At 41.1% G+C, this 16,030-nt stretch overlaps 1 protein-coding gene across 1 annotated transcript in view; it reads left to right on the top strand.

Moving 5' to 3' along the window:
• The window catches only part of WDPCP (WD repeat containing planar cell polarity effector), a 1,247,576-nt gene that overhangs the window by 414,596 nt on the left and 816,950 nt on the right, over positions 1 to 16,030 (top strand). Inside the window, exon 7 of the mRNA XM_053712064.1 lies at positions 4,914 to 5,028. Within this exon, the coding sequence (XP_053568039.1) occupies positions 4,914 to 5,028 (115 nt within the window). The remainder of the gene's footprint in view (positions 1 to 4,913; positions 5,029 to 16,030) is intronic.

Below are 16,030 nucleotides of genomic sequence, written 5' to 3'. Positions count from 1 at the left end.
AAGCCAATGCTGGTATTACGAGTTTTCTGCAAGCCGGTGTTAGCCTCAGAAAAGTGAGCATTGAGCAAAATTTAGCTCCACATCTCACCTCAATACCAGCGTTGCTTACGGTAGCGGTAAGCTGGCAAAACGTGCTTGTGCACGATTTCCCCATAGGAAACAATGGGGCTGAGTTGGCTGAAAAAAAAACCTAACACCTGCAAAAAAGCAGCGTTCAGCTTCTAACGCAGCCCCATTGTTTCCTATGGGGAAATAAAATTTATGTTTACACCTAACACCCTAACATGAACCCCGAGTCTAAACACCCCTAATCTTACACTTATTAACCCCTAATCTGCCGCCCCCGCTATCGCTACATTATATTATTGACCCCCTAATCTGCCGCTCCGGACACCGCCGCCACCTACATTATGCTTATTAACCCCTAATCTACTGCCCCCAACATCGCCGACACCTACATTATATTTATTAACCCCTAATCTGCCCCCCAACATCGCCACAACTATATTAAATTTATTAACCCCTAATCTTCCGAGCCCAACGTCGCCGCTACTATATTACATTTATTAACCCCTAAACCCCTAAAGTCTAACCCTAAGTCTGTCCCCCCTAACTTAAATATAATTTAAATTAAACAAAATAAATTTAACATAATTAAATAAATGAATCCTATTTTAAACTAAATACTTACTGATAAAATAAACCCTAAGATAGCTACAATATAACTAATAGTTACATTGTAGCTAGCTTAGGATTTATATTTATTTTACAGGCAACTTTGTATTTATTTTAACTAGGTACAATAGTTATTAAATAGTTATTAACTATTTAATAACGTCCTAGTTAAAATAAGTACAAATTTACCTGTAAAATAAATCCTTACCTAAATTACAATTACACCTAATGCTACACAATCATTAAATTAATTACCTAAACTAACTACAATTAATTAAAATTAAATTAAATAAACTAAATTACGAAATAAAACAAACACTACATTACAGAAATTAAAAAAAGAATTACAAGAAGTTTAAACTAATTACACCTAATCTAATCCCCCTAATAAAATAAAAAAGCCCCCCAAAATAATAAACTTCCCTACCCTATACTAAATTACAAATGGCCCTTAAAAGGGCCTTTTGCGGGGCATTGCCCCAAAGTAATCAGCTCTTTCACCTGTAAAAAAAACAAACAATGTCCCCCCCCAACATTAAAACCCACCACCCACACACCCAACCCTACTCTAAAACCCACCCAATACACCCTTAAAAAAACTTAACACTACCCCCTTGAAGATCACCCTACCTTGAGACGTCTTCACCCAGCCGGGCACAAGTGGACCTCCAGAGGGGCAGAAGTCTTCATCCGATCCGGGCAGAAGAGGTCCTCCAAGCGGCAGAAGTCTTCATCCAGGCGGCATCTTCTATCTTCATCCTTCCGGAGCGGAGCAGGTCCATCTTCAAGACATCCGACGGCCGACTACTGAATGACTGGTCCTTTAAGTGACTTCATCCAAGATGGCATCCCTTGAATTCCGATTGGCTGATAGAATCCTATCAGCCAATCAGAATTAAGGTAGGAAAAATCATATTGGCTGATGCAATCGTTGTCGGCCGTCAGATGAAGAGGATGCTCTGCGTCGGATGTCTTGAAGATTTACCTACTCCGTTCCGGAAGGATGAAGATAGAAGATTCCGCCTGGATGAAGACTTCTGCCGCTTTGAGGACCTCTTCTGCCCGGATTGGATGAAGACTTCTGCCCCTCTGGAGGACCACTTGTGCCCGGCTGGGTGAAGACGTCTCAAGGTAGGGTGATCTTCAAGGGGATAATTTTAGGGTTTTTTTAAGGTGGGATTGGGTGGGTTTTAGAGTAGGGTTGGGTGTGTGGATGGTGGGTTTTAATGTTGGGTGGGTATTGTATTTCTTTTTTTACAAGTAAAAGAGCAGATTACTTTGGGGCAATGCCTTTTAAGGGCTATTTGTAATTTAGTATAGGGTAGGGAATTTTATTATTTTGGGGGGCTTTTTATTTTATTAGGGGGATTAGATTAGGTGTAATTAGTTTAAAATTCTTGTAATTCTTTTTTTATTGTCTGTAATTTAGTGTGTTTTTTTTCTCGTAATTTAGTTTATTTAATTTAATTGTAATTAATTGTAGGTAGTTTAGGTAATTAGTTTAATTATAGTGTAGTGTTAGGTGAAATTGTAATTTAGGTTAGGATTTATTTTACAAGTAAATTTGTACTTATTTTAACTAGGAAGTTATTAAATAGTTAATAACTATTTAATAACTATTGTACCTAGTTAAAATAAATACAAAGTTGCCCGTAAAATAAATATAAATCCTAAGATAGCTACAATGTAACTATTAGTTATATTGTAGCTATCTTAGGGTTTATTTTATAGGTAAGTATTTAGTTTTAAATAGGATTAATTTATTTAATAGTAGTAAATTTATTTTGTTTTATTTAAATTATATATAAGTTAGGGGGTATTAGGGTTAGGGTTAGACTTAGGTTTAGGGGTTAATAAATTTAATATAGTAGCGGCGACGTTGGGGGTGGCAGATTAGGGGTTAATAAATGTAGGTAGGTGTCGGTGATGTTAGGGACGGCAGATTAGGGGTTAATAAAATTTAACTAGTGTTTGCAAGGTGGGAGTGCTGCGGTTTAGGGGTTAATAAATTTATTAAAGTGGCGGCGATATCCGGTCGGCAGATTAGGGGTTAAACATTTTAGTTAAGTGTTTGCGATGTGGGGGGGCTCGGTTTAGGGGTTAATAGGTAGTTTATGGGTGTTAGTGTACTTTTTAGCACTTTAGTTAAGAGCTTTATGTTCCAGCGTTAGCCCATAAATCTCTTAACTACTGACTTTTAAATGCGGTAGGAGTCTTGACAAGAGAGGGTCTACCGCTCACTTTTTCAGGCGATCGTAATACCGGCGTTAGGAAAATCCCATTAAAAAGATAGGATACGCAATTGACATAAGGGGATTTGCGGTATGCTAAAATCGCGGAAAAAAAGTGACAGTAGACCCTCTCCTGCCTGACTCGTAATACCAGCGGGTGTTAAAAAGCAGCATTAGGAACCCTTAACGCTGTTTTTTAAGGCTAACGCAAGAATCGTAATCTAGCCGTTAGAAATGTAATATCCTCTCATTACAGTCCTACAGCCTCCTCTAACTACGTCCTTACTCCTTTACAATATATTTTGTGGGTAGCATGGGAGGGAAACCTCAACAGTAGTATACTTAGTTTTGTCCAAAGTAGGATTCCCAATAAAACATCATTGCTTAATAAATTTCTGATTTTCCAGGCTTAAAATAGTAATACCTCACTAGAAGTAAACATTTATGCACCCTATTTTGCCAAGTCTTATCAGTGGGAAAGTTAATAGTTTTCTAACTCATGGCAATTAATTTTTTTAGCTGCGTTAATGAGACCCCACGTTTAATTGAGCTCCTCCAGCAAATTATATAGATAAATATTTGGCTTTTATTGCAGTTGGCTAGACAACATCTTATTAATGTTAACCATAATAATTTCCCAGAATTCCTGGATCCTCCCACCACCCCACCAGATGTGAAGCAAATCCCCCTTTTCTAAACAACCCCTCCAACACCTATCTGAAACTTAAAGGGACACTGAACCCATATTTTTTTCTTTTGTGATTCAGATAGAGCATGAAATGTTATGCAACTTTCTAATTTACTCCTATTAACAAATTGTCTTCATTCTCTTGGTATCTTTATTTGAAATGCAAGAATGTAAGTTTAGATCCCGGCCCATTTTTGGTGAACAACCTGGGTTGTCCTTGCTAATTGGTGGATAAATTCATTCACCAATAAAAAAGTGCTGTCCAGAGGTCTGAGCCTAAAATAAAGCTTAGATGCCTTTTTCAAATAAAAATAGCAATAGAACGAAGAAAAATTGATAATAGGAGTAAATTAGAAAGTTGCTTAAAATTGCATGCTCTATCTGAATCACGAAATAAAAAATTTGAGTTCAGTGTCCCTTTAAGGTATAAAGGGACATTCTGGTCAAAATTTAAATGCACATAGATGAATTACATCTTTGAATAGAAACATGTGTAATATACATGTAGAGGCAAAGATGCTTCTAGTAAAAGTTATCACTATTTTAGTTTTAAAATTTTTCTCTTCACGTGCATGTGAAGCATAGCTAGATATTCTCAGTGCACCACAATTTTAAATACTACAGCTGCTCAAAGCACCAGATGGGATTGTATTGTGTTGGCAATTAACAAATTGAGTCATTACCAGATGCTACAAGTACCTTAGACTCTCTGAGCAAGTGCAGTGTTTAAAATGCTGGTGCACGGTGCATACTTAAATACACTTTTGAAACAACTATAGTTTTTATTAGAAGCTGTTTTTGCTAATGGATATATATTACAAAAATGCTTATATTTAAAAATGAAATGCATCCATGTAGATTCCAGTTCGGCTGGAATGTCCATTTAATTCTATGGGGGACAACAAATGATGATGATAACATAATGTGCTTCTGTTTGCATTAATATGGTTATTAAAATTTCAAGGTATCAAATGCAAATTAAAAATACACATTAAAATGTTAATTTCATATATTTTTCACTTTATTCTTGGTAGTCACTGTTTGTAAATAAATAAGTGCTCATAGTTAGACATGTGCACCTCCTTGTAAAATTAGTGAACACATTAACATTTTATATAAATTTTTTGTGTAGCAATATGTCTAGAACAGATTGTAGCTGTTGTACCTTGCACTAAAGAAGTTAAATTCCGTATATTTTGATGTAGCCTTTGTATTAGGGACAGGTATATATTTACTATACAAAATAACTTATTTAGTGAATTTTGTATCTGAATGTTTATTTTTGTGTCTTATTTTCTTCTGTTTATTTCTAATTGCAGCTCCTCTTTGGTTCAGGTGTGATCATCTCCATAAGCCTATCAGGGCCGCAGCTGGAGAAAGTGGTGATTGACAGGACCCTGGTGGGGAAGCTCATCTCCAACCCCATCAGTGATGGTAATTACATCCATGTGCAAATCAATTGCCTACATTAACAGATGCACTAGAGAAATAGTGAGTCAACAGGTAGAGTAATTATTGCCACTGGGGACTTTCAACAACAACAAGTAATTGCATGTAATGCTGCAGTTACAACCTGCCACACCAAGTCAAGTATTCACCTGTTATTTAACATCAAAGCTTTCTGTTTTGCTAGAGGAAAATATACATTTAACTCATCAGTGATGCACTCCTTAAAGTGTCAAAAATATTGTCCTTTATGTGTTTCTTTTTTAATCTAGTTATAAATGCATAATATTAGTGGTGTCTCTCAGAGTGTATTAGTTATTTATTTAATGTAATTTGACAGATTCAAAGAGTTTTGCTGTTTTGTGTGCAAGATATTCCAATTGTACACATAATTAATGGTGAATAGCATAGATCACTTTGAGTATGAGCAGAATATTTTTCTAGGACTGGTTTGGACTTTAGAAATAATGGGCACATGCTTTGATTGTTCATTTGATGAAACAAACCGCTACTGTGTTGGGTTCTGTGTACCTCATAGTATAGCTAATTTAAACCTGCACATTTTAAAGGTCATTAATGAGAAAAGATGGGGAACAGCCATATGGACATCTGCTTAGGGACACCAGAGTTAAAAAAAATTGAGGTTAAGGAGCATTGTCCTCAAAAAAAATAAACTTCTGTGTACTGATAGGTTAATTGTTTTGATAAAGTAATAAAAGTATTATTAGTAGGCATGGGCATTCGGATCATTCATTATGATCCTAATGTGGAAGAAGGCGACCCCTTGTGGCATTCGTCTCTTTTCGAGTCCGCATTTATTCTTGTGAAAGAGGAACACACTAAGATCTGGATTTACACATATCTTAGCGTGTTTCACTTTTACTAGAAGAAATGTGACTCAGAAAAGAGCAAGATGCTGCAAGGGGCCACCTTCTTCTGCATTTGGGTCACTAGTTACTAAAGATTTAACACCAACATGTCAGGCACAAATAAAGACAATTCAAAAACGGAATCACTGAGTTGGAAAAAGGACCACCCCCACCCCCCTAAAATTACTTGTAAATGTGTAGCTAATCACCTTGTCAACGGCACACACAAAGCCATTTGACCTTCAACTGTGATCAGCTGAGGGCATATTGATTAGCTCAGCATGAAAATAGCTTTCCTGGAGCATTTCAGTTCCTGGTAGTGCAACTGAAGCAAAAAATCAACTATGGGTGACAAGGCACTGTCAAAAGATCTCCAGGATAATGTTTTGGACAGGCACAAGTCAGGAGATGGATACAATAAAATATCAAAGGCTTTATCAATGCCTAGAAGCACAGTCAAGTCTATTATTAAGAAGTAGAAAGTATTTGGTACAACACAGACCCTCTCTAGATCAGGACATCGCTCCAAACTGGACGAAAGAGCCAGGAAGAAACTGGTCAGAGAGGCTACCAAGAGGCCCGCAGCAACTCTAAAGCAGTTTCAGGAATTTATAACAAAGAGTGGTCATTGTGTGCATGTGACAACAATATTACAAATTCTCCACAAATGTGACTTGTATGGGAGGGTTGCAAGAAAAAAGCACTCCTCTAGAAAGGCCTCATGCAGTCACTACTGAGCTTTGCCATAACACACCTAGGAGATTCTGAGGCCACATGGAAAAGGGTGTTATGGTCAGATGAGACTAAAATTGACACCAAACGATATGTCTGGAGGAAATGCAATACAGCTCACCATCTAAATAACACCATACCTACAGTAAAGCATGGAGGTGGTAATATCCTATTATGGGGGTGTTTCTCTGCAGCAGGAACTGGAGCACTTGTCAGGATAGAAGGAATAATGTATGGGGCAAAATAACGTCAAATTCTTGAGGAAAATCTGCTGCCCTCTGCCAGGAAGTTGTCAATGGGAAGAAGGTTTACCTTCCAACATGACAATGACCCAAAGCACACAGCAAAAATGACCACACAGAGGTTGAAGGAGAAAGAGGTGAATGTCCTTGCATGGCCCAGACTTAAACCCCATTGAATTTCTGTGGCATGACTTGAAAACTGCAGTCCACAAACGGCCACCATCAAATGTAATGGAACTGGAGCAGTTCTGCAAAGAAGAGTGGGCAAATATTGCGCAGTCTAGAAGTGCAAAGTTATTAGAGGCATATCCCAACAGACTAAAGGTTGTAATTAAAGCAAAATGTGGTTCAACAAAATACTCACACAAGGGGTTGATCCTTTTTCCAACTCAGTGATTCTGTTTTTGAACTGTCTTTATTTCTCCAACATAGGTGTGTCCGGTCCACGGCGTCATCCTTACTTGTGGGATATTCTCTTCCCCAACAGGAAATGGCAAAGAGCCCAGCAAAGCTGGTCACATGATCCCTCCTAGGCTCCGCCTACCCCAGTCATTCTCTTTGCCGTTGTACAGGCAACATCTCCACGGAGATGGCTTAGAGTTTTTTAGTGTTTAACTGTAGTTTTTCATTATTCAATCAAGAGTTTGTTATTTTCAAATAGTGCTGGTACGTACTATTTACTCAGAAACAGAAAAGAGATGAAGAATTCTGTTTGTATGAGGAAAATGATTTTAGCAACCGTAACTAAAATCCATGGCTGTTCCACACAGGACTGTTGAGAGCAATTAACTTCAGTTGGGGGAACAGTTTGCAGTCCCTTGCTGCTTGAGGTATGACACATTCTAACAAGACGATGTAATGCTGGAAGCTGTCATTTTCCCTATGGGATCCGGTAAGCCATGTTTATTACGATTGTAAATAAGGGCTTCACAAGGGCTTATTTAAACTGTAGACTTTTTCTGGGCTAAATCGATTGATTATTAACACATATTTAGCCTTGAGGAATCATTTTATCTGGGTATTTTGATATAATAATATCGGCAGGCACTGTTTTAGACACCTTCTTCTTTAGGGGCTTTCCCCAAGCATAGGCAGAGTCTCATTTTCGCGCCGGTGTTGCGCACTTGTTTTTTGAGAGGCATGGCATGCAGTCGCATGTGAGAGGAGCTCTGATACTTATAAAAGACTTCTGAAGGCGTCATTTGGTATCGTATTCCCCTTTGGGTTTGGTTGGGTCTCAGCAAAGCAGATACCAGGGACTGTAAAGGGGTTTAAAGCTTAAAACGGCTCCGGTTCCGTTATTTTAAGGGTTAAAGCTTCCAAAATTGGTGTGCAATATTTTCAAGGCTTTAAGACGCTGTGGTGAAAATTTGGTGAATTTTGAACAATTCCTTCATGTTTTTTCGCAATTGCAGTAATAAAGTGTGTTCAGTTTAAAATTTAAAGTGACAGTAACGGTTTTATTTTAAAACGTTTTTTGTACTTTCTGATCAAGTTTATGCCTGTTTAACATGTCTGAACTACCAGATAGACTGTGTTCTGAATGTGGGGAAGCCAGAATTCCTATTCATTTAAATAAATGTGATTTATGTGATAATGACAATGATGCCCAAGATGATTCCTCAAGTGAGGGGAGTAAGCATGGTACTGCATCATTCCCTCCTTCGTCTACACGAGTCTTGCCCACTCAGGAGGCCCCTAGTACATCTAGCGCGCCAATACTCCTTACTATGCAACAATTAACGGCTGTAATGGATAATTCTGTCAAAAACATTTTAGCCAAAATGAACCCTTGTCAGCGTAAGCGTGGCTGCTCTGTTTTAGTTACTGAAGAGCATGACGACGCTGATATTAATATCTCTGAAGGGCCCCTAACCCAATCTGAGGGGGCCAGGGAGGTTTTGTCTGAGGGAGAAATTACTGATTTAGGGAACATTTCTCAGCAGGCTGAATCTGATGTGATTACATTTAAATTTAAATTGGAACATCTCCGCATTTTGCTTAAGGAGGTATTATCCACTCTGGATGATTGTGAAAATTTAGTCATCCCAGAGAAACTATGTAAAATGGACAAGTTCCTAGAGGTGCCGGGGCTCCCAGAAGCTTTTCCTATACCCAAGCGGGTGGCGGACATTGTTAATAAAGAATGGGAAAGGCCCGGTATTCCTTTCGTCCCTCCCCCCATATTTAAAAAATTGTTTCCTATGGTCGACCCCAGAAAGGACTTATGGCAGTCAGTCCCCAAGGTCGAGGGAGCGGTTTCTACTTTAAACAAACGCACCACTATTCCAATAGAGGATAGTTGTGCTTTCAAAGATCCTATGGATAAAAAATTAGAAGGTTTGCTTAAAAAGATGTTTGTTCAGCAGGGTTACCTTCTACAACCCATTTCATGCATTGTCCCTGTCACTACTGCCGCATATTTCTGGTTTGATGAACTACTTAAGGTGCTCGATAGTGACTCTCCTCCTTATGAGGAGATTATGGACAGAATCAATGCTCTCAAATTGGCTAATTCTTTCACTCTAGACGCCTCTTTGCAATTGGCTAAGTTAGCGGCTAAGAACTCTGGGTTTGCTATTGTGGCGCGCAGAGCGCTTTGGTTGAAATCTTGGTCGGCTGATGCGTCTTCCAAGAACAAGCTACTAAACATTCCTTTCAAGGGGAAAACGTTGTTTGGTCCTGACTTGAAAGAGATTATCTCTGATATCACTGGGGGTAAGGGCCACGCCCTTCCTCAGGATCGGCCTTTCAAGGCAAAAAATAGACCTAATTTTCGTCCCTTTCGTAAAAACGGACCAGCCCAAGGTGCTACGTCCTCTAAGCAAGAGGGTAATACTTCTCAGGCCAAGCCAGCTTGGAGACCAATGCAAGGCTGGAACAAGGGAAAGCAGGCCAAGAAACCTGCCACTGCTACCAAGACAGCATGAAATATTGGCCCCCGATCCGGGACCGGATCTGGTGGGGGGCAGACTCTCTCTCTTCGCTCAGGCTTGGGCAAGAGATGTTCTGGATCCTTGGGCGCTAGAAATAGTCTCCCAGGGTTATCTTCTGGAATTCAAGGGACTTCCCCCAAGGGGGAGGTTCCACAGGTCGCAGTTGTCTTCAGACCACATAAAAAGACAGGCGTTCTTACATTGTGTAGAAGACCTGTTAAAAATGGGAGTGATTCATCCTGTTCCATTAAGAGAACAAGGGATGGGGTTCTACTCCAATCTGTTCATAGTTCCCAAAAAAGAGGGAACGTTCAGACCAATCCTAGATCTCAAGATCTTAAACAAATTTCTCAAGGTCCCATCGTTCAAGATGGAAACCATTCGAACTATCCTTCCTTCCATCCAGGAAGGTCAATTCATGACCACGGTGGATTTAAAGGATGCGTATCTACATATTCCTATCCACAAGGAACATCATCGGTTCCTAAGGTTTGCATTCCTGGACAAACATTACCAGTTCGTGGCGCTTCCTTTCGGATTAGCCACTGCTCCAAGGATTTTCACAAAGGTACTAGGGTCCCTTCTAGCGGTGCTAAGACCAAGGGGCATTGCAGTAGTACCTTACCTGGACGACATTCTGATTCAAGCGTCGTCCCTTCCTCAAGCAAAGGCTCACACGGACATTGTCCTGGCCTTTCTCAGATCTCACGGCTGGAAAGTGAACGTGGAAAAGAGTTCTCTATCCCCGTCAACAAGGGTTCCCTTCTTGGGAACAATTATAGACTCCTTAGAAATGAGGATCTTTCTAACAGAGGCCAGAAAAACAAAGCTTCTGGACTCTTGTCGGATACTTCATTCCGTTCCTCTTCCTTCCATAGCTCAGTGCATGGAAGTGATCGGTTTGATGGTGGCGGCGATGGACATAGTTCCTTTTGCGCGCATTCATCTAAGACCATTACAACTGTGCATGCTCAGTCAGTGGAATGGGGACTATACAGACTTGTCTCCGAAGATACAAGTAAATCAGAGGACCAGAGACTCACTCCGTTGGTGGCTGTCCCTGGACAATCTGTCTCAAGGGATGATGTTCCACAGACCAGAGTGGGTCATTGTCACGACCGACGCCAGTCTGATAGGCTGGGGCGCGGTCTGGGGATCCCTGAAAGCTCAGGGTCTTTGGTCTCGGGAAGAATCTCTTCTACCGATAAATATTCTGGAACTGAGAGCGATATTCAATGCTCTCCAGGCCTGGCCCCAGCTTGCGAGGACCAGGTTCATACGGTTTCAATCAGACAACATGACGACTGTTGCGTACATCAACCATCAGGGGGGAACAAGAAGTTCCCTAGCGATGGAAGAAGTAACCAAAATTATTCTTTGGGCGGAGGCTCACTCCTGCCACCTGTCTGCTATCCACATCCCAGGAGTGGAAAATTGGGAAGCGGATTTTCTGAGTCGGCAGACATTGCATCCGGGGGAGTGGGAACTCCATCCGGAAATCTTTGCCCAAGTCACTCACCTGTGGGGCATTCCAGACATGGATCTGATGGCCTCTCGTCAGAACTTCAAAGTTCCTTGCTACGGGGCCAGATCCAGGGATCCCAAGGCGGCTCTAGTGGATGCACTAGTAGCACCTTGGACCTTCAAACTAGCTTATGTGTTCCCGCCATTTCCTCTCATCCCCAGGCTGATAGCCAGGATCAAGCAGGAGAGGGCGTCGGTGATCTTGATAGCTCCTGCGTGGCCACGCAGAACTTGGTATGCAGATCTGGTGAATATGTCATCGGCTCCACCTTGGAAGCTACCTTTGAGACGAGACCTTCTTGTTCAGGGTCCGTTCGAACATCCGAATCTGGTTTCACTCCAGCTGACTGCTTGGAGATTGAACGCTTGATTTTATCGAAGCGAGGATTCTCAGATTCTGTTATCGATACTCTTGTTCAGGCCAGAAAGCCTGTGACTAGAAAGATTTACCACAAAATTTGGAAAAAATATATCTGTTGGTGTGAATCTAAAGGATTCCCTTGGGACAAGGTTAAGATTCCTAGGATTCTATCCTTCCTTCAAGAAGGATTGGACAAAGGATTATCTGCTAGTTCCCTGAAGGGACAGATTTCTGCCTTGTCGGTATTACTTCACAAAAAGCTGGCAGCTGTGCCAGATGTTCAAGCCTTTGTTCAGGCTCTGGTTAGAATCAAGCCTGTTTACAAACCTTTGACTCCTCCTTGGAGTCTCAATTTAGTTCTTTCAGTTCTTCAGGGGGTTCCGTTTGAACCCTTACATTCCGTTGATATTAAGTTATTATCTTGGAAAGTTTTGTTTTTAGTTGCGATTTCTTCTGCTAGAAGAGTCTCAGAATTATCTGCTCTGCAGTGTTCTCCACCTTATCTGGTGTTCCATGCAGATAAGGTGGTTTTACGTACTAAACCTGGTTTTCTTCCAAAAGTTGTTTCTAACAAAAACATTAACCAGGAGATTATCGTACCTTCTCTGTGTCCAAAACCAGTTTCAAAGAAGGAACGTTTGTTGCACAATTTGGATGTTGTTCGCGCTCTAAAATTCTATTTAGATGCTACAAAGGATTTTAGACAAACATCTTCCTTGTTTGTTGTTTATTCAGGTAAAAGGAGAGGTCAAAAAGCAACTTCTACCTCTCTCTCTTTTTGGATTAAAAGCATCATCAGATTGGCTTACGAGACTGCCGGACGGCAGCCTCCTGAAAGAATCACAGCTCATTCCACTAGGGCTGTGGCTTCCACATGGGCCTTCAAGAACGAGGCTTCTGTTGATCAGATATGTAGGGCAGCGACTTGGTCTTCACTGCACACTTTTACCAAATTTTACAAGTTTGATACTTTTGCTTCTTCTGAGGCTATTTTTGGGAGAAAGGTTTTGCAAGCCGTGGTGCCTTCCATTTAGGTGACCTGATTTGCTCCCTCCCTTCATCCGTGTCCTAAAGCTTTGGTATTGGTTCCCACAAGTAAGGATGACGCCGTGGACCGGACACACCTATGTTGGAGAAAACAGAATTTATGTTTACCTGATAAATTTCTTTCTCCAACGGTGTGTCCGGTCCACGGCCCGCCCTGGTTTTTTTAATCAGGTCTGATATTTTATTTTCTTTAACTACAGTCACCACGGTACCATATGGTTTCTCCTATGCAAATATTCCTCCTTAACGTCGGTCGAATGACTGGGGTAGGCGGAGCCTAGGAGGGATCATGTGACCAGCTTTGCTGGGCTCTTTGCCATTTCCTGTTGGGGAAGAGAATATCCCACAAGTAAGGATGACGCCGTGGACCGGACACACCGTTGGAGAAAGAAATTTATCAGGTAAACATAAATTCTGTTTTTTGCCTGTTGGTGTTATATCTTTCACTTGGATGTTATAAGTTGCACTGAGTAATTACAACTGGATGAACAAAAAATGTGCCTGTCTTTATTTCAGGCTGCAAAGCAACACAATTTGATTATTTTCAATACCCACTGTATTTGTGCCAGTTTTTGTAATTTTAATTAATATTTAAATTCATTAGAAGTAACAATTTAATTTGTGTTTTATAACTATATAAATAATAATCCCGCCATTACTGCTTGGCTGTCTATTCGAAAAAGTTGGTATACCCTGCCCTTGTACCGTGCATGGTGGAAATTTCATATAATTTCATTTTCGAACATATTCCATTAAATTATTAATAAAATACTATTATTAAGCTGTAACACTTAAAAACAGGCTAAACATTGGTTTTCAACACGTGCAAAGTGTAGACTTTGATAATTTCACAAATCCTGTGAAAAGTTGCTGGAAAAGTGTTCCTCGTGCATTAGAATTCTTGTGTGACATTATTAACGGCACCATTTCCTTCTTAATATGAGGAGAGTCCACGTCTTCATTCCTTACTTGTGGGAATTCAGAACCTTGCCACCAGGAGGAGGCAAAGACACCCCAGCCAAAGGCTTAAATACCTCCCCCACTTCCCTCATATACCAGTGATTCTTTGCCTTTCGTTAACGGAGGTTGACAGAGAAGTGTCAGAAGATACAGAGTAGTTCCTTATGGAGGGTATCTACCCTTCAGAATGGGACTGCGGTTTTAAGTAGTCTTCTCAGCCTCTCAGTGAGAGCATTGACAAATATTAGGGTCTGGAGATGCAGGGAGAGTCTTTCTGTGAACCCACCCAGACTCGTATTAACAGTTTCTTAGCAATCAGTGTTGATGAGTTTCACTGCCTGCTTCTATCACTCAAGTCCATGTCAGGAGCGATGCTACAAGACTGTCAAACTTGAGGTTCTGTGTTTCTGTTCCACGGCATAGATTCAGGTAAGATTGTTTCATTTTTTATACACATATATAACGCAAGAAGACAGGGTCACAGTGTGGCTCCTTTTATCTGTATGGAATCAAGGGTTAATATCTCCGGGAGAGGGTTATTGAACAAGGGAGATTAATTACATGAATTGTTTTATTATGATTATGCTGCAACATGTGTGAGATGAGGCTCAGGCAGATGTGGAACATACTGTACAGGTTTTACTTTCGTTTTTTGGATAAGCTGCACAGCCTGTTAGGTTTGGCAATCTTTTTCCTATAGCAGGGGCAGTCCTGCATGGCGCACCACGTGACCGGGTTTGGTCACACTGATTTCCTTGTTCCTGACCGTGCAGTTTAAGGAGACAAAGCAGTTTCTCTGTTTGGCCTGGGTCATAGGAGGTAGTGAGTGCCCCAGCCATTGGGGGTATAAAGGTGCCTTTTTATATTGTTTTCTATAGTCCGTTTTACAAGTGCAAGCTATGAAGGAAGCTTATACATCTAATACCTGTCTATATTGTGAGGAGGCCACGGTATACCCGCCTGCTCAATTATGTTTCACGTGCCTTGATAAGGTAATCATGTCAAGAAAAGTCAATATGTTTAGTACCACTGAGCCATCCACCTCTGAGGAGTCTCCGTCCCGTGAGGTACACACCCGACAGTCATCTCCTATTACCCATGAAGCTTCCCATTGTACACATGCAGCTTCCCCTTGTTCTCCTGATCCTTCATCTGGAGGGGCCCTTTTACTGCCAGACTTCACTGAACAGTTACAGATGGCAGTGTCTGCGGCCTTTAGTGCTTTACCTCGCCCTGCTAAGCGCAAGCGAAAGGTCAAATATCGCTATCCTTCCCAGGGGTCATCTACGAGCTTATTGGAGTTAACTGATACTAGATTATCAGTTGACGACGACGCCTCTGATATTTCAGAGGATGCTCTTTCTGGGTCGGAATCTGCTGCCTCTAAGCCTTTAGCTGCGGAGGAACCAGACTTTAGATTTAGGTTTAAACATTTACGCTTTCTGCTAAAGAATGTTTTGGCTACTTTAGAGGTTCCGGAGCCTAAATTGCCTGAGGAACCTTGTATTCCTAAGTTAGATAAGGTCTACGAGGACAGGGTTGTACCACAGACTTTCCCGGTTCCCGTAAAGATGGCGAACATTATTAAGAATGAATGGGAAAGACTTGGTTCATCATTTTCTCATTCTTCTTCCTTTAAAAAGTTATTCCCGGTTCTGGACCCCAAGGTGGATAGGTCCTCTCGACGTGATCCAAGAAAGACCTTAAGGGTGGCTAATTCTTTTATTTGTGATGCAAACATGCAGATTATTCGGCTGAATGCCAAAGCTTCAGGATTTTCTGTTCAAGCCTGTAGGGCACTCTGGCTGAAGTCTTGGTCTGCGGACATGACTTCGAAGTCCAGACTTCTTTCCCTTCCATTTAAGGAAAAGATTATTTTTGGTCCAGGCCTGGACTCAATTATCTCCATGGTTACTGGAGGCAAAGGTGCCTTTTTACTGCAGGATAAGAAGAACAAACCTAAGGGACAAGGTCCTAATTTTTGTTCCTTTCATTTGGATAAATCCCAATGTCAGCAGCCCTCCGCAAAGCTTGAGCAATCCAAGGGAAGTTGGAAGCCGGCTCAGTCCTTGAATAAATCCAAGCAGAACAAGAAGCCCGCCGAGTCAAAGTCAGCATGAAGGAGCGGCCCCCGATTCGGCTCTGGATCGTGTAGGGGGCAGACTGTCACTCCCTTTGGAAGCTTGGTTTGGGGACGTGCAAGACCCATGGGTCCTGGAGGTCATCACTCAGGGATACAGGATAGGTTTCCAGTCTCATCCACCCAGGGGCAGATTCCTCTTGTCAAACCTGTCTTCAGGGCCACAAAAGAGAGTTTTT

This window comes from Bombina bombina, chromosome 4, assembly GCF_027579735.1.
Source record: "Bombina bombina isolate aBomBom1 chromosome 4, aBomBom1.pri, whole genome shotgun sequence".
Classification (NCBI taxonomy): Eukaryota; Metazoa; Chordata; class Amphibia; order Anura; family Bombinatoridae; genus Bombina; species Bombina bombina.
Note: the sequence above shows the minus strand (reverse complement) of the source record. Positions and strands in the feature narration are given on the sequence as shown.